This window comes from Ornithorhynchus anatinus, chromosome 7 (assembly GCF_004115215.2).
Source record: "Ornithorhynchus anatinus isolate Pmale09 chromosome 7, mOrnAna1.pri.v4, whole genome shotgun sequence".
NCBI classification, from domain to species: domain Eukaryota; kingdom Metazoa; phylum Chordata; class Mammalia; order Monotremata; family Ornithorhynchidae; genus Ornithorhynchus; species Ornithorhynchus anatinus.
The window spans coordinates 76550658-76565323 of NC_041734.1; the positions used below are offsets into that span (position 1 = coordinate 76550658).

A 14666-nucleotide genomic window follows, 5' to 3' on the forward strand; every position below is an offset into this window, starting at 1 on the left:
AGTCTATAGGGGGAGACAAACATTAATATAAATGAATACAATTACAGATATACACGAGTGATTTGGGGCTTAGAGGGGGGGCATGAATAAAGAGAATAAGTCAGGGCAATGCGGAGGGGAGTGGAAGAAAAGGAAAAGAGGGTTTAGTCAAGGAAGGCATGCCTTTAATAAGGCTTTGAAGGGGGGGAGAGTAATTTGCTACTACTATAACTACATATTTTTATTTCTCTTGTCTGTAAATTATTTTGTGTCTAGATTGTGAGCTGCTTCAGGGCAAGGATCATGTCATCTAACTTCATTGTATTCTCCCAAACACTTAATACTATGCTCCGCACACAGAAGACACCCAGTAAAGATTATTGATTGTAAAATGGGGAGGGTAGGATCTGCCTTGCCAGAGAAGCAGCGTGGCTTAGTGGAAATAGCGTGGGCTTGGGAGTCAGAGGTCACGGGTTTTAATCCTGGCTCTGCAGCTGGTCAGCTCTGTGACCTTGGGAAGTCACTTAACTTCTCTGTGCCTCAGTTACCTCATCCGTCAAATGGGGATTGAAACTGTGAGCCCCACGTGGGACAACCTGATCATCTTGTATCCCCCAGAGCTTAGAACAGTGCTTTGCACATAGTAAGCACTTCAAAAATATCACAATTTATTTTATTTATTTACCTCACGGGGATGGGGTGAGGACAAACATGAGAGAAGTTAGGCAAAATTGGTTTAGAAAAATAAAAGCAGAGTACAGATTCGAGGTACCGGTTTTACCCTGCTTTTACTTCTCGGTCTGTTCTCAAGCACTTACTTCAGTGCTTTGACCCAGTAGCTATTCAATAAATTATTTTGATGATGGTAAAAACATTTTCCAGTTGTATTTTTCTTCAGATATAGGCAATACTCTAAAATGAAGTCATCGTATTCTCTGCACTCTCATCCTTATCATCATTATCATCAACTAATATTTATGGAGCCCCAGTGGTGCCTGGTACTCTACTGAGAGTTAATTTTTTTAATGTCTGCAATCTCCAGATGGCATTACAGTGATCTACTTAAAGTGATCTACCCCTTGTAAACTCTTTGGTTTAATTTTAAAATAATTTCCTTTTTAAGCCACTCATTTCACCTCCCCGCTTCCTGGCTTCTTCAGTACACTATATGTCGGCAGAGCGAAAAGTCGATTACATTACCATCCTCCCTGTCATCCTCAGTGTTGTCCTTGACTCCTTGCTGTCTTTCAACTCTTACATTCAGACTACTGGCAAACCCTACTAGATCCTCCTACATAAACATCTTATGCTGTCATGGAACTCATCTCGGCCCAGTGGATGGAGCACGGGCCTGGGAGTCGGAGGTCCTGGATTCTAGTTCTGGCTCCATCACTTAAACTTAAATGAGTCACTTTGCTTCTCAGTACCTCAGCCTTCTCCTTTGTAAAGTGGGAATTAAATTCCCATCGTCCCTCTCCCTGAGACTCTGAAGCCCTTATGGGGACAGGGACTATGTTAGACCTGATTGTCAGAGCTTAGTACCCTACCTGGCACAGAGTAAATGTGTAACCAATACCATAATTATTATTTTCAAATGCAACAGACCCAACTCTCCCCACTTTCAAAGCCTAACTCTAAAAATCCCTGTCCCAGCATGTCTTTCCCAGTTAATCTCCCAATACCCCACGTCATATAAATCCATCAGCCAACTCTAGCCACAAATGAATTTATTTTACTCCCATCCTCAGTCTCATCTTATACTGTCATGTCGTTTCCTACCCATAGTGAGTCCATGGACACACCTCTCCCAGAACATTGCAACTCCATCTGCAATCCTTCTGGTAGTGTACCCCTCTTCATTACTCTTATACATATGCTTAGTCAATGAGCATTTAATTATTTATTTTGACTATTCCTGGAAATATTTTTGTGTTTGTCTTTCCTATTGGAGTGAAAGCTCCCCGTGGGCAGCAATTGTCATTTCTTTATTCTGTACTTTCCAAGCCTTTAAGGACAGTACCTTGCTCCCAAATACTAATTCTACTTCTACCAGCATTGCATTTTGATAGAAATTAATGAGATTCAAAATCAACCAGAAAAAAATTGACCAAAGTATTTGGCTTAGGCATCATCATAACCAGTAAGGCGATTCAGATAAAATATTTAATGCGCCGTCTGAATTAAACCAAACCATATCAAGTAGTGAGCTTGCATTTGGCCTTGTTTCAAAAGTCTTCTAGGATTATTTTCATCGATGCCTGAAAACTTTATGATGCTTCATTTGGTTTAATTTTGTCTACCACTAAAATATTTAATTCAGTCCAACTATTAGAGAATACCTTAGATTAACTTTTTGATTAACTTAGATGAAGAGATGCTGTTAAGCGGTTTAGGGTCAAAATTTTATCCAAAAGGGAATACTATATTTACTTGCGTAATTGCTCCACTTCTCTGTACAGTTTTTTCAACCTCATACAGGGGGAGGGGATATTACTTGGGAAATTAAAACTAGCAATAAGGGGAGCAGGAGGAAAAAAAATGAGAAGGGGAAAAAAAAGAGGGTAGGAAGTGAGAAGGCAGAAAAAGGCAAGAGGGCAAGACAAAGCCTCTTCTATTTCACTCTCCCAAGCACTGCAGACAATAGGCCTTCCATGCAAGCGGACGCTTCCAAAACGAAAACTTTGTGACATGAGGGTCCTGACCCTCCTCCTTTCTCTACCCCAGCAAGTGCCACTATCACCGCTGACCAAAAGAATCTTTATATTTCCTTCTCAAAAATCGGTGCTGGGCCATGGTTTGGAGACAATTACTGCGAGTGAATTCCAGACTCTATAGATTTACTTTTCATGTTTGCAAAGAAAGAAATGAAGACATTTGTTTTCTTAGTGCCAAAACCCCACTGTGAGTTATTAGTTCTGTGCTCTGTAACTGACACTTTCAGAGTTGCGGATCATTTTCTTCCCTACTTCTTTCCCTGCCCAATATTTGTGCAACAATCAGAAGAATTCCCCTCCCACCCCACCCCAGTAGTACAGTACTTTAGTTGGGGCTTTTAACGAATTAAATTGATCTCCTGGCCATTTTCCCAATTCAGTTTACCTGTAAACTCTTATTTCATCCCATTTCTGCCATCTAGAAGTTTGTTTTGTTTCTTCCACGTAGGGACTCCATGGATTCCTTCTGGCAACCAAAGTCAGAAGATGAGCAATCAGTAGTCAGCAGGATGCAGAAGAAGTACTGGAAAACCAAGCAGGTCCTAATCAAAGCAACGGGAAAGAAAGAGGATGAACATGTGGTGGCATCGGATGCAGAACTGGATGCCAAACTAGAGGTAGCCCTGAGGATTCTGGGAGAGCCAGGAACCGAATTGTTTGGTGACTGGTCACACGTCTGGTGTGGATGGGAAAATTACTTCACCTTGAAAACTACTAAGAGAGAAATTAAATTTCCCGACATATGCAGGAGGACTTTAGAGAAGTGACATGGCTTAGTGGATAGATTACTGTCAGAAGGACCTGGGTTCTAATCCCGGTTCCTCCACTTGTTTGCTCTGGGACCCTGGGCAAGTCACTTTACTTCTCTGGACCTCAGTTACATCATCTGTAAAATGGGGATGAAGACTGGGAGCCCCATGTGGGACAGAGACTGTGTCCAACCTGATTAACTTGTATCTACCCCAGCGCTTGAAACAGTGCTTGGCACCTAGTAAGCCCTTAACAAGTACCGTAATTATTATTATTTGTTAATTAATTCATGGGTGTCCAGTCTTAATTCCACTGGCTAGATGACAGTCCCCTCAATTACTTATATTTCTCTATTAAATTGAATGAGTTCACTTCTTAAAATGATTTTCCAAGTCCACGTGGCTTAATGTCTAAATGCAGTTATTGCTGCACTTTTCACAAGTTCAGAGTTTTGACTTAGTAAGTACATCACAAATACCATTAGAAAAAGAACAACTATGTGCCAGGCACTGTACTAAGCGCTGGGGTAGATTTACAAGCTAATCAAGTTGGACACAGACTATGTCCCACTTGGGGCTCACAGTATTAATCCCCATTTTACAAATGAGGTAACCGAGGCACAGAGAAGTTGAGTTGCTCGGGGTCACACAGCAGAGAAGTGGCAGAGGCAGAATTAGAACCCAGGCCCTCTGTCTCTCAGGCCCATGCTCCTCCCTGTAGACTATTACTTCTCACTTTTTGCGTCGCACAGTCATTAGCTCTAGTCCTCATGCATTTTACTTCATAAGAGAAGTCTGGGGGTTAAATTGGTGATCCTGTTTCTATCTTTAAAAGGGGGTGGATTTTAGAAAATTCTTTTCTGGTCTTCAGTTTCAAACAGCTGTCACTTTGAAGATGGGGTCGTTTGACCTTCCCATAGAAGCTGAAGACATAATACCTATAATATAACAAATGTAGACAATCTGATACCGAGTGCGCCCACATGCACTCTCTTTCTCTGTCCCTCTCTCTCTCTCTCTTTCTGCTCCTGGTGGGAGGACACTGAATATGAAGCTGGGCAGGAAGGAAGAGTACGGTGTAGGAGGTGGGGCCCAAGTGAAGGTGAGGTATTGGCTTTTTGCGCTCTTCCTTTACTTGCCCAACCTCACTTTCACCTGGGCCCCACCATTACCTTACCAGGCCTCCTTGCCTGCAACCCTCCTTCGCTTCTTGTTATGCCGGTGTTTACCGGCAACAAATCCAAATGATCGTGAGCGATGAATACGCTGACCGAGTCAAATCAATTTCTTTGGCTCATCTGCAAAATGACTGTTCCCCCGTTTCTCTTCCACCATAAAGTCAGTGATTTAGCAGTATCCTGTTCTGAGCAAGCCTTGAGAGCATAGATAACTCCACTAATTCACGTATGGTTTTGATGGGGAAAAAGAGAACTGATTATAGTGCTCCCTCTAGGCTGTAAGCTTGTTGTGGGCAGGGATTGTGTCTACCGACTCTGTTACATTGTATTTTCCCAAGCACTTACTACAGCCCTCTGCACACAGTATGGGCTCAATAAATACCACTGGTTGATTGATTTAGTATTATGGTCCCTTAAAACCTCAAACAGCTGCTCATTTCATACGGTGGCTTCCCCTGTGCATTGACTGAGATGGGTTTCAGAGGATCATTGTAAATGAACATAAGCTATGGGAATCTCTAGTAGAAATAGTTTATTTCTTTATTTCATGCTGGGAAGGAGCATGGCCTAAGGCCTTGGAGTTAGAGGACCTGGGTTCTAAGCCCAGCTCCACCCCCTTTCTTCCATGTGACCTAGGATAAATCACTTAACTTGTCTCTAACTGAGGCACAGTTACCTCATCTATAAAATGGGAATTAATTCTTCCTCCCTCTGACTTAGACTTCGAGCCCCACATGGGAACAGCACTGTGTCCGAATGGATTATCTCGTATCTACCCCGGCCCTTAGTCCAGCACCTTGCGCAAAATAATAATTTAATAAGTACCATTAAAAATAGAATCTCACATTTTCCCTCTCTCCTATGAGCCTTATCATCACCGAGACTGCCTATCCTCCCCAAGCTGACCTGGGAAAATTGTACCATGGAGAGTTTCCCTCTGCTTCTGCCTGTACTTCCTTAGTCTGCCTCATCTCTGGTCCTCGCATGTGAGTCGAGAGAGAGGTGGCGGGTAACTGGTGACCGTTGGGGTGAGCTGAGGAATGGGTGGCAAGCTGGCTCTCCTCCCACCTCGGGGCAACCTTCTCACCCTCCAAAGGACAAAATGGCAGGCTAGGACCTGAAAAGCCACTGTGGTGGATCCGAAGAGAGTCACAGTGCACCCCCGCTTATCCACATGTGGATTGATCCTTTAGGAAGTTGAATTTGTTGTAATCTCCTAATAGAAAATCTCATTAAATAACGTAATTTCCCCCGAGAGACAAAGAAAGTTCTAAGAAGAGGCCCCATCACAGCTACCAACCCTCACTGGCCAATGTTATGTCATATACTGTATTTTGGGCAGCTGAAATCTCTGAAAAATTTGGAACGGAGACTTATTCATTGCCCATTGGATAGTTTTGGGTCAGGGAAAACAGTATTATCTGAACAGAGCAGCTTTTCAAGGTGGGACCATGCCTTTGACTTCTCTGCTTCCCACTGTGAGCCCCATGTGGGATATGGACTGTGTCCAAGCTGATTAGCTTGTATCTACCACAGCGCTTGGTAAAGTGCCTGGCACACAGTGCGTACTTAACAAATATTATAAAAATAATAATAAAAAACCTCACTGTATGTCCAGACACGTGTTGTTGGCCAGACATTCCCCAATTCTACCTTTCCATTCTACACCAAAACATGGAGTAAGAACCTGCACTGTAGACAAACTGAATGGATTGGATTATGTTTTAGTGGACTTACCTCCCCTTTTCTAAAGTGATATTTAGCTGTCTTCCTTAAAAGCAAAGAGTATTATAGGAAAAGAGACAGAGATCATCTAGAATGTTGACATTTGATGTCCTTTTCAAAGTTCCATCAACTAATGTCCTAACAACAATTTATATTCCAAGGTTTTTCACTCTATTCAAGAAACTTGCACGGAACTCCTAAAGATTGTTGAGAAGTACCAGCAGAGACTCAATGGTACGTAACGGCACAAGCAGCATGGCTCAGTGGAAAGAGGCCGGGCTGGGGAGTCAGAGGTCATGGGTTCAAATCCCGGCTTTGCCGCTTGTCAGCTGTGTGACTTTGGGCAAGTCACTTAACTTCTCTGTGCCTCAGTTCCCTCAACTGTCAAATGGGGGTTAAGACTCTGAGCCCCACGTGGGACAACCTGATCACCTTGTATCCTTCCCAGCACTTAGAACAGTGCTTTGCACATAGTAAGTGCTTAACAAATGCCATCATTATTATTATTACCTCCAATGCATTTAATCTTCCCTTTTGAAATTGCATTTTATTATGCATTACCTTTCCTTTTTAAAAACACCTAGTGTATGAGTTAAATTAACGTCTAGTTCATGGTAATATTCCTTCAGATGATAAATGGTTTTACTTTTCCAGTTGGGAGTCCGAGCGCCTTCTCATGAATGTTTATTTACTTTTGAATTTTTTTGCATAAGAAAGGAATTTTAAAAGAGCAATCTCCTAATTCTCCCTCTGTTTTGTTCCCAGCCCTTTCCGAGGAGGAAAACGAACTGGGGTTTTTTTTAAAGTTTCAAGCAGAGCAGGATGGAACTCAAGCAAGGAAAATGATGGATGCCACTGGGAAGACTCTTTGTTCCTCTGCCAAGCAAAGGTTAGCCCATAGTAGCTGATAACGCTTGAATTTTTATACCCAGCCAGAATCATGAAAATATAATTAACATAACAACTAATACTGTGGAGCATTCAGAATCATTTTAAAAACAAGCAGATTGACCTAGAAAAAAGAAAACGGACCTGGGAGTCAGAGGACCTGGGTTCTAATCCCGGCTCTGCCACTTGTCAGCTGTGTGACCTTGGGCAAGTCACTTCACTTCTCGGTGCCTCAGTGACCTCATCTGTAAAATGGGGATTAAGACTGTGAGCCTCACGTGGGACAACCTGATGACCCTGTATCTACCCCAGCGCTTAGAACAGTGCTCTGCATATAGTAAGCGCTTAACAAATACCAACATTATTATTATTCCCTGTGCCTCAGTTACCTCATCTGTGAAATGGGGATTGAGATGGTGAGCCTGACGTGGGACAGGGGCCGTGTCCGACCTGTTTAGCTTGTATCTCCTCTGGCACTTAGGAGAGTGCTTGGCACTTAGAAAAAAGGGCTTAACAACAACCACAAAACAAAACAGTGCTGTCTCCCCACGGCTCCAAGTGGCTCTCTGTCCAACTGGCACCCTTTCCACTTTCATCTCCCCTTCTATTCTGTCCTTGTCTGTCGACTCTCTCTCGCCCAAGCCATCTGGAATCAACCACCAAATGGCCCTAACTAATAAGCACCGCTGCCAGCCTTTCTTGCCACGTCATGAAGCTTTTGGGGCTTTTCATGATGCCGGGGAGAGGGTGGAGTAAACTCTGGGATTAGGGTGCGAAAGGGGGTGAAGTCTTCAGCCTGGAGTGGATGAATGGCCTCACCACCTTGGAGGCGGGAAACAGGCCTGCCCAGTGGAAAGGAACAGAGCAGTTGTTTTCCTTTGGCTTGGCAGCAGCCCCTCTAGACTATAAACTTGTGGTGGGCAGGGAATGTATCTGTTGTATTCATCTATTGTGGTAATAATAATTCTTGTACTTGTTAAGCACTTACTCTGTGCCAGGCACTGTACTCAGCACTGGGGTGGAGACAAGCAAATCAGATTGGACACAGTCCCTGTCCCAAGTTGGGGCTCACCAGTCTCAATCCCCATTTTGCGGATGAGTTAACTGAGACACAGAGAAGTGATCAATAATAATAATAACAATGGTATTTGTTAAATGCTTAGTATGTGCCAAGCACTGTTCTAAGCACTGGGGTAGATACAAGGTAATCGGGTTGTCCCATGTGGGGCTCACAGTCTTCATCCCGATTTTACAGATGAGGGAACTGAGGCACAGAGAAGTCAAGTGACTTGCCCAAAGTCACACAGCCAAGTGGTGGAGCCTGACTCCCAAGGCCAGGCTCTTTCCACCGAGCCACGCTGCACAAGGTCACACAGCAGACAAATGGAGCTGGGATTAGAACCCATGTCCTCTGGCTCCCAGGCCCGTGCTCCATCCACCACATCATCGGACTCTCCGAAGCACTTAGTACAGTGCTCTGCACAGAGAAAGCACTAGGCATGCATTTCATGAGTTCTTCCTCCCTGTCCTAGAACCCAGGTTAGCCCTGGAATTTCGGCCCAGACAAAGTTCCAACTCCAAACTCCTACCCCTATTTCTGAGTGCTAAGTGGAGCGACGGGATGGACCACGATGGGACTTTGGCCTACCTCCTGGGAACTAAAAGGGTGTAGAGGCAGTGGGACTCTAGCGCCCAGTGCAGTGCTTGGCACGTATTAAGTGCTTTACAAATACCACAATTATGATTATTAATGGAAAGAGCACAGAGTTGGGAGTCATAAAACCGGGGTTCTAACCCCAGCACTTCTTTGTAGTACAGCATTCACTGTACTTCTTCATGCCTTGATTTTCTCAGCTGTAAATTGAGATTAAATACCTGTTCTCCCTCCCCTTGGGACTGCCAGCCCTGAGTGGAACACGGACTCTATCGGGTATGAATATCCCGTGTCTACTCCAGTGCTTAGCACATAGTATGTGCTTAAGAAATATCACAATTATTGTTATTATCAGAGGATGCTGCTGGTTTCTCTCCTTCGGACCCTTCAGGTGAGGCCCACTGGGATCTGGGCTTAATTGTGGGCTAGAGAGGTAGAGAGCGATTCGTATTCTCCCAAGCGCTTAGAACAGGACTCTGTACACAGGCAGCGCTCAATCAATACTGTTGATGACGATGATGAGTATTGACAGCTGACCTGTGAAGGGCTGGGAAAAGGTCGGCACTAAGATGGCAGAGCTTAGTCAGGGACACCGCTGGTCTCAGTGCAGGCTCCCTGGGCATTTCAATCACCTCATGCACATTTTTTTTTTTTACTAGCCCTGGATGCCAGTTTTAAAATGTGGCTGATTTGCCTGGCTTCAAAAGCACTGCAAAATTACCGTGCTTAAGAAAAAGGAGGACTAAAACCTCATGCCCTTGAGATGAACAAAAATATCTAACTGCATATTACGTGCATCCTCGTCTCTTTAACTCCTTTCTCTAGTTCAGCCAATTTCTGATTAGAGGCTTCACTGCATCCTTTCTGATCCTAGACCCTGTGTTTTGAAATTACTAGAGTTAATCCAATAATGAGATTATTACTGAAATAGTGCTAATTCTGCCATTTGAGTTTGGGCCTTGATCACAAAGAAGAAAGAATCCCTGTAATCTTTAGGTAGATAGGCCGAAATACGCATGATAGCTCTAGTGTGATTCAGTTAGCTTGGTCCTCTCATTCTCCAAGTCTCGTGTAACGGGGCACTAAAATGCCTCTGGCTGAGAGTTGATTTTTCCCTTCAGGTTAGCCCTGTACACTCCACTGACTCGCCTGGAGCAAGAAGTGGCAACATTCAGTCAGAGGGCTGTGTCGGACACCTTGGTCACAATCAACCGGATGGAGCAAGCTCGCACAGAATACAGGGGGGCCTTGCTGTGGATGAAGGATGTCTCTCAAGAACTGGACCCGGACACCTACAAACAACTGGAGAAATTCCGAAAAGTATGAGAACTGAGCCCCCTCTTTCCTTGATATATTTATAAAGCCCAAACCATGAAAAGACCTTTGATTCCTTGAAACCACAGTGCCTATATTAGAATTTACTAATTCCTTTAAAATCCCAGATCATTTCTTATTTGGAATGAAAGCACCAAGTTCCCAACCTGTTTCCTTAGTGATTAAAGAAAGAAACACTATACAGGCGATTAGGAAGGGGAGTATTCCAGGGATGTGTCCACTTTCTCTTTACTCAGTTTGATACCTGATGCAGGCCTGTAAGCCAACGGTAAATGGAATCAGTGTGACAGGATTAGTGTAGCTGGCATTACGTCACCAGGCCGATATTATTTCTGGGATCTATTATTATTAACCCCTTCATTAGCTAAAAGCTTAATTTTGGAATCATAGCTGGAAACCAAGTGGATTATGGAAAATCCATGTTGAATCATCTTTTGAAAGCTGCAGTCCTATCGGCCTAATATAGAAAAGAGTATCATTCCAATTGAAACAGAAGAGTATCAAATGCCTAGGAGTTCACAGTTCACTTGATCAAAGCACCGCATCATCTGGAAAAATGTAATTGCCTCCACTGGTGGAAGAATTCAAGTTGTAAGCTAATAGGTGATCTCACCTTACTTGTTTATGATTAGGTAGAACTAATTTACATCAAACTAGCTGGAATGCCCTGTCTTCACCCAGGCTAGTAAAGAAGAAAAATATAGCATCTCCCTACCTACCCCTTGTCTTTTCTTCCTGAAAATCTTTGCAATATCCCTGTCACCTGTTCCCTCTTATGGCTCTTTTCCCAGTCAAAGATTCCCTTTCTTCTCTTTTTGACAATCCTTTCCCCAGTTCTGTCTCTCCCTGCCCCAAACAATCATTCTTCGGTAGGGAGGAAGGGGTCGGGGGTAAAATGAGAGGCACTCCATTAATCAGTCAGTCAGTGGGGTTTGGTACCTACTCAGAGCAATGTAGCTTGGCCAAATGGAAAGAGCACGGGGTTGGGAGTCAGAGGCCCGGAGTTATAATCCCATCTCTGCCACTTGCCTGTTGTGTGACCTTGGACGAGTCACTTCACTTCTTTGTGCTTCAGTTTCCTCTTCCGTAAAACAGGGGTTCAGTGCGTGTTCTTCCTTCAGCTTAGATTGTGAAATCCTTGTGGGACAGGGGCTGTGTCTGACCTGATTATCTTGTATCTTACCCAGTGTTTAGTACGGTCCTCGGTACGTAGTAACTGCTGAATATATACCACAGTTATAATCATCACTAAGCTGTTGGAAGGGTTCAGTAGAAGGAAAAAAAAAAGGTTACATTTTGATGGGACAGACAAAAATGATTTACAAACAGAGGGAGCAGGAGGAAGAGCAAAGATATAACAGCTAGTGGCATGAACATATCAGGATGAATTAGTGAGTAAATAATTGACAATATATAGGGACCTAAGTGCTGAGGGTGGGCATAAGATACATAAAACACATATGCTAAAGATGGCTTTTGGGTTTTCTAAACTTGGGGAACTATAAATTAATTAGGGAAGGGCTTCCTGAGAGGAGGCGGAGTTTTAGGAGTGCTTTAAATGTGGGGAGAATTGTGGTCTGGTTGATTTGGAGGGGAGAATTTGTGGCGTACTTTCCCAAGCGCTTAGTTCAGTGCTCGGCACACCATAAGCCCTCAATAAATACCACCGATTGAGTGATCGATTGAGGAAAGGAGGAGTGCAGAAATGTTCACTGGAGATTTTTGAGGAGGGGAGAAATCTTGAGCAAGCAATGTTTCAGGAACAGGATCTGCGCAGCAGCACAAAGAGGATACCAGCTTTGAGGGGGCTGATCCGATCATCAAACTGTGCTTTGAGGAGAGCTTGAACCAGAGTGGCAGCTGTTTGGGACACCCCCCCCCCCCCCCCCACCCCACTACAGGAAAACAGCCAAATCTCCTCTCCTGTCCATCCTTCTTCCAGTTATATTTCTTACTCAGCTGCTCCCAAACGACTCGACGGATTTGAAGGTAAATAAGCTTTAAGGGAACTGATGCGGAGGAATCCTATTCCGAAAAACCTCTTCCAGTTTCTGCATTATTTTAATAGTCGATGCTCCAATCCAGCCCGAATCTCCAATCCTTAGTATGGCCTGCGGTGTGACCTTGGGCAAGTCACTTCACTTCTCTGTACCTCAGTTTCCTCAACTGTAAATGGGGATTAAATGCCTGTTCTCCTTTCCTATTCCTTTCCTGTTCCTCCCCTTCCTTTCTCTTTAATGACACAATTCAGAGATGTGAGCACTGCTTGATTCCATGTAAAAGCAGCCCAGTGGAAGGAGGCCAGTGAAGCCACAACATATGACTGGCTAAAAAGACTTCGATATGTCTTTTTCTTGCAAAAACAAGACAATAAAAACCAACAAGGAAGAAGAGTCAGCAGCCCAACGGCAGCCCTTCTGCAGTAAATCATGGACTGAAATAGACCGTGAGCCCCGTGTAGGACAGGATCAGAGTATATAAGTCGGAGGGAGAACAGGCATTTAATCCCCATTTTACAGTTGAGGAAACTGAGGTACAGAGAAGTGACTTGCCGGAGGTCACACCTCAGGCCATACTAAGGATTGGAGATTCAGGCTGGATTGGAGCATCGACTATTAAAATAATGCAGAAACTGGAAGAGGTTTTTCGGAATAGGATTCCTCCACATCAGTTCCCTTAAAGCTTATTTACCTTCAAATCCGTCGAATCGTTTCCGACCCATAGCGACTCCGTGGACACACCCCCTTCAGAGCGTCACATCTTCTATCATTAAGTCATTCTGGTATGTGTGTCCGTAGAATTTTCTCGGCAAAGATACATAAGCGGTTTACCATTGCTTTCTTCCGTGCAATAAAAACTTGAGTATAAAGCTTATTTATACAGTATGTCAGAACATCAAGTACATAGATAATATTTGTGCAAAATTTCTATAAGTTTCAAAAAAAACTTAGCTAAGCGGTTGAAGTCCTCTCTCCCTTCGGCCCCACACTGGATGTTTCATACAGGCCCAGCGTAATATGGTGGAAACAGACAGATCTTTTTGTTAAGTGTATATAGGTAATATTAATATTATTACTAGTTATAGGTAATATTATTATTAATGGCTTTTGTTAAGCGCTTACTATGATCAAGCACTGTATTAAACCCTGGGTAGGTCCCACATGAGGCTCACAGTCTAAGTAGAAGGGAGAACAGGAATTGAATCCCCATTTTGCCAGTGAGGGAACTGAGGTCAGAGAAGTGAAGTGACTTGCCCAAGGTCTCACAGCAAAACAAGTAAGTAAACGTTAATATAAATAAATAGAATTATAAATATGTGCATATACACACAAGTGCTGTGGGGCAGGGAGGGGGGCTAAAACAAAGGGAGTGAGCTGGGGCGATGGGAAGGGGAGGGAGAGCTGAGGAAAAGGGCTTAGTTTGGGAAGGCCTCTTGGAGGAGGTGAGCCTTCAGTAGGGCTTTGAAGAGGGTAAGTGGGATTGTTTGGAAGATGTGAGGAGGAAGGGCATTCCAGGCCAGAGGTAGGATGTGGGCCAGGGTGGGACAGGCGAGAACGAGGCCCAGTGAGAAGGTTAGCGGAACCAGAGGAGCAGAGTGTGCGGGCTGGGCTGTAGAAGGAGAGAAGGGAGGTGAGGTAGAAGGGGGCAAGGTGATGGAGAGCTTTGAAGCCATTAGGAGTTTTTGCTTGATTCAGAGGTTGATAGGAAACCACTGGAGAGTTTTGAGGAGGGAGGTGACATGCCCAGAGCGTTTCTGTAGAAAGATCACCGGGGCGGCAGAGTACAGTATGGACTGAAGTGGGGAGAGACAGGATGTAGGGAGATCAGAAAGGAGTCTGATGCAGTCATCCAGGTGGAATAGGATGAATGACTGTACTAACATGGTAGCGGTTTGGATGGAGAGGAAAGGGCGGATCTTAGCGATGTTGTGGAGGTGAGACCGGCAGGCTTTGGTGACCGATTGGATATGTGCGGTGTATGAGAGAGCGGAGTCAATTCAAGGATGACACCATGGTTGTGGGCTTGTGAGACAGGAAGGATGGTTGTGCCATTCACATTGGTGGGAACGTCTGTGAGAGGACAGGGTTTGGGAGGGAAGATAAGGGTAGCCCGCTCCTCTGTTCTGGACATGTTGAGTTTTAGGTGGTGGGAGGACATCCAAGTAGAGATGTCTTGAAGGCAAGAGGAGATGGGAGCCTGGAGGGAGGGAGAGAGAACGGGGGAGAAGATACAGATTTGGATATCATCCACGTAGAGATCCAGATCTGCAACTTGTCTGCTGTATGTTCTTGGGCAAATCACTCAACTTCCCTCTGCCTCATTTCCCTCATCTGTAAAATGGGGATTAAGACTGTGAGCCCCATGTAGGGCAGGGACTGTGTCAAACCCTATTGTCTTGTATCTACCCCAGCGCTTCGAACAGTGCCTGGCACATAGTAAGCAC

General features: G+C 44.3%; 1 protein-coding gene across 5 annotated transcripts in view; it reads left to right on the plus strand.

The window, feature by feature from the left end:
- Positions 1–14666, plus strand: part of ICA1L (islet cell autoantigen 1 like) — a 31798-nt gene that overhangs the window by 1801 nt on the left and 15331 nt on the right. For 3 of the 5 annotated variants that reach the window (XM_029068623.2, XM_029068624.2, XM_029068625.2), the window contains exons 2-5: positions 3142–3310; positions 6507–6579; positions 7111–7234; positions 10009–10207. In XM_029068623.2, the coding sequence (XP_028924456.1) occupies positions 3149–3310; positions 6507–6579; positions 7111–7234; positions 10009–10207 (558 nt within the window). In that variant the 5' untranslated portion in view covers positions 3142–3148. Of the gene's footprint in view, positions 1–1792; positions 1821–3141; positions 3311–6506; positions 6580–7110; positions 7235–10008; positions 10214–14666 lie in introns of those variants that run through there. The other 2 variants (XM_016227577.3, XM_029068628.2) reach the window with 2 other exon arrangements.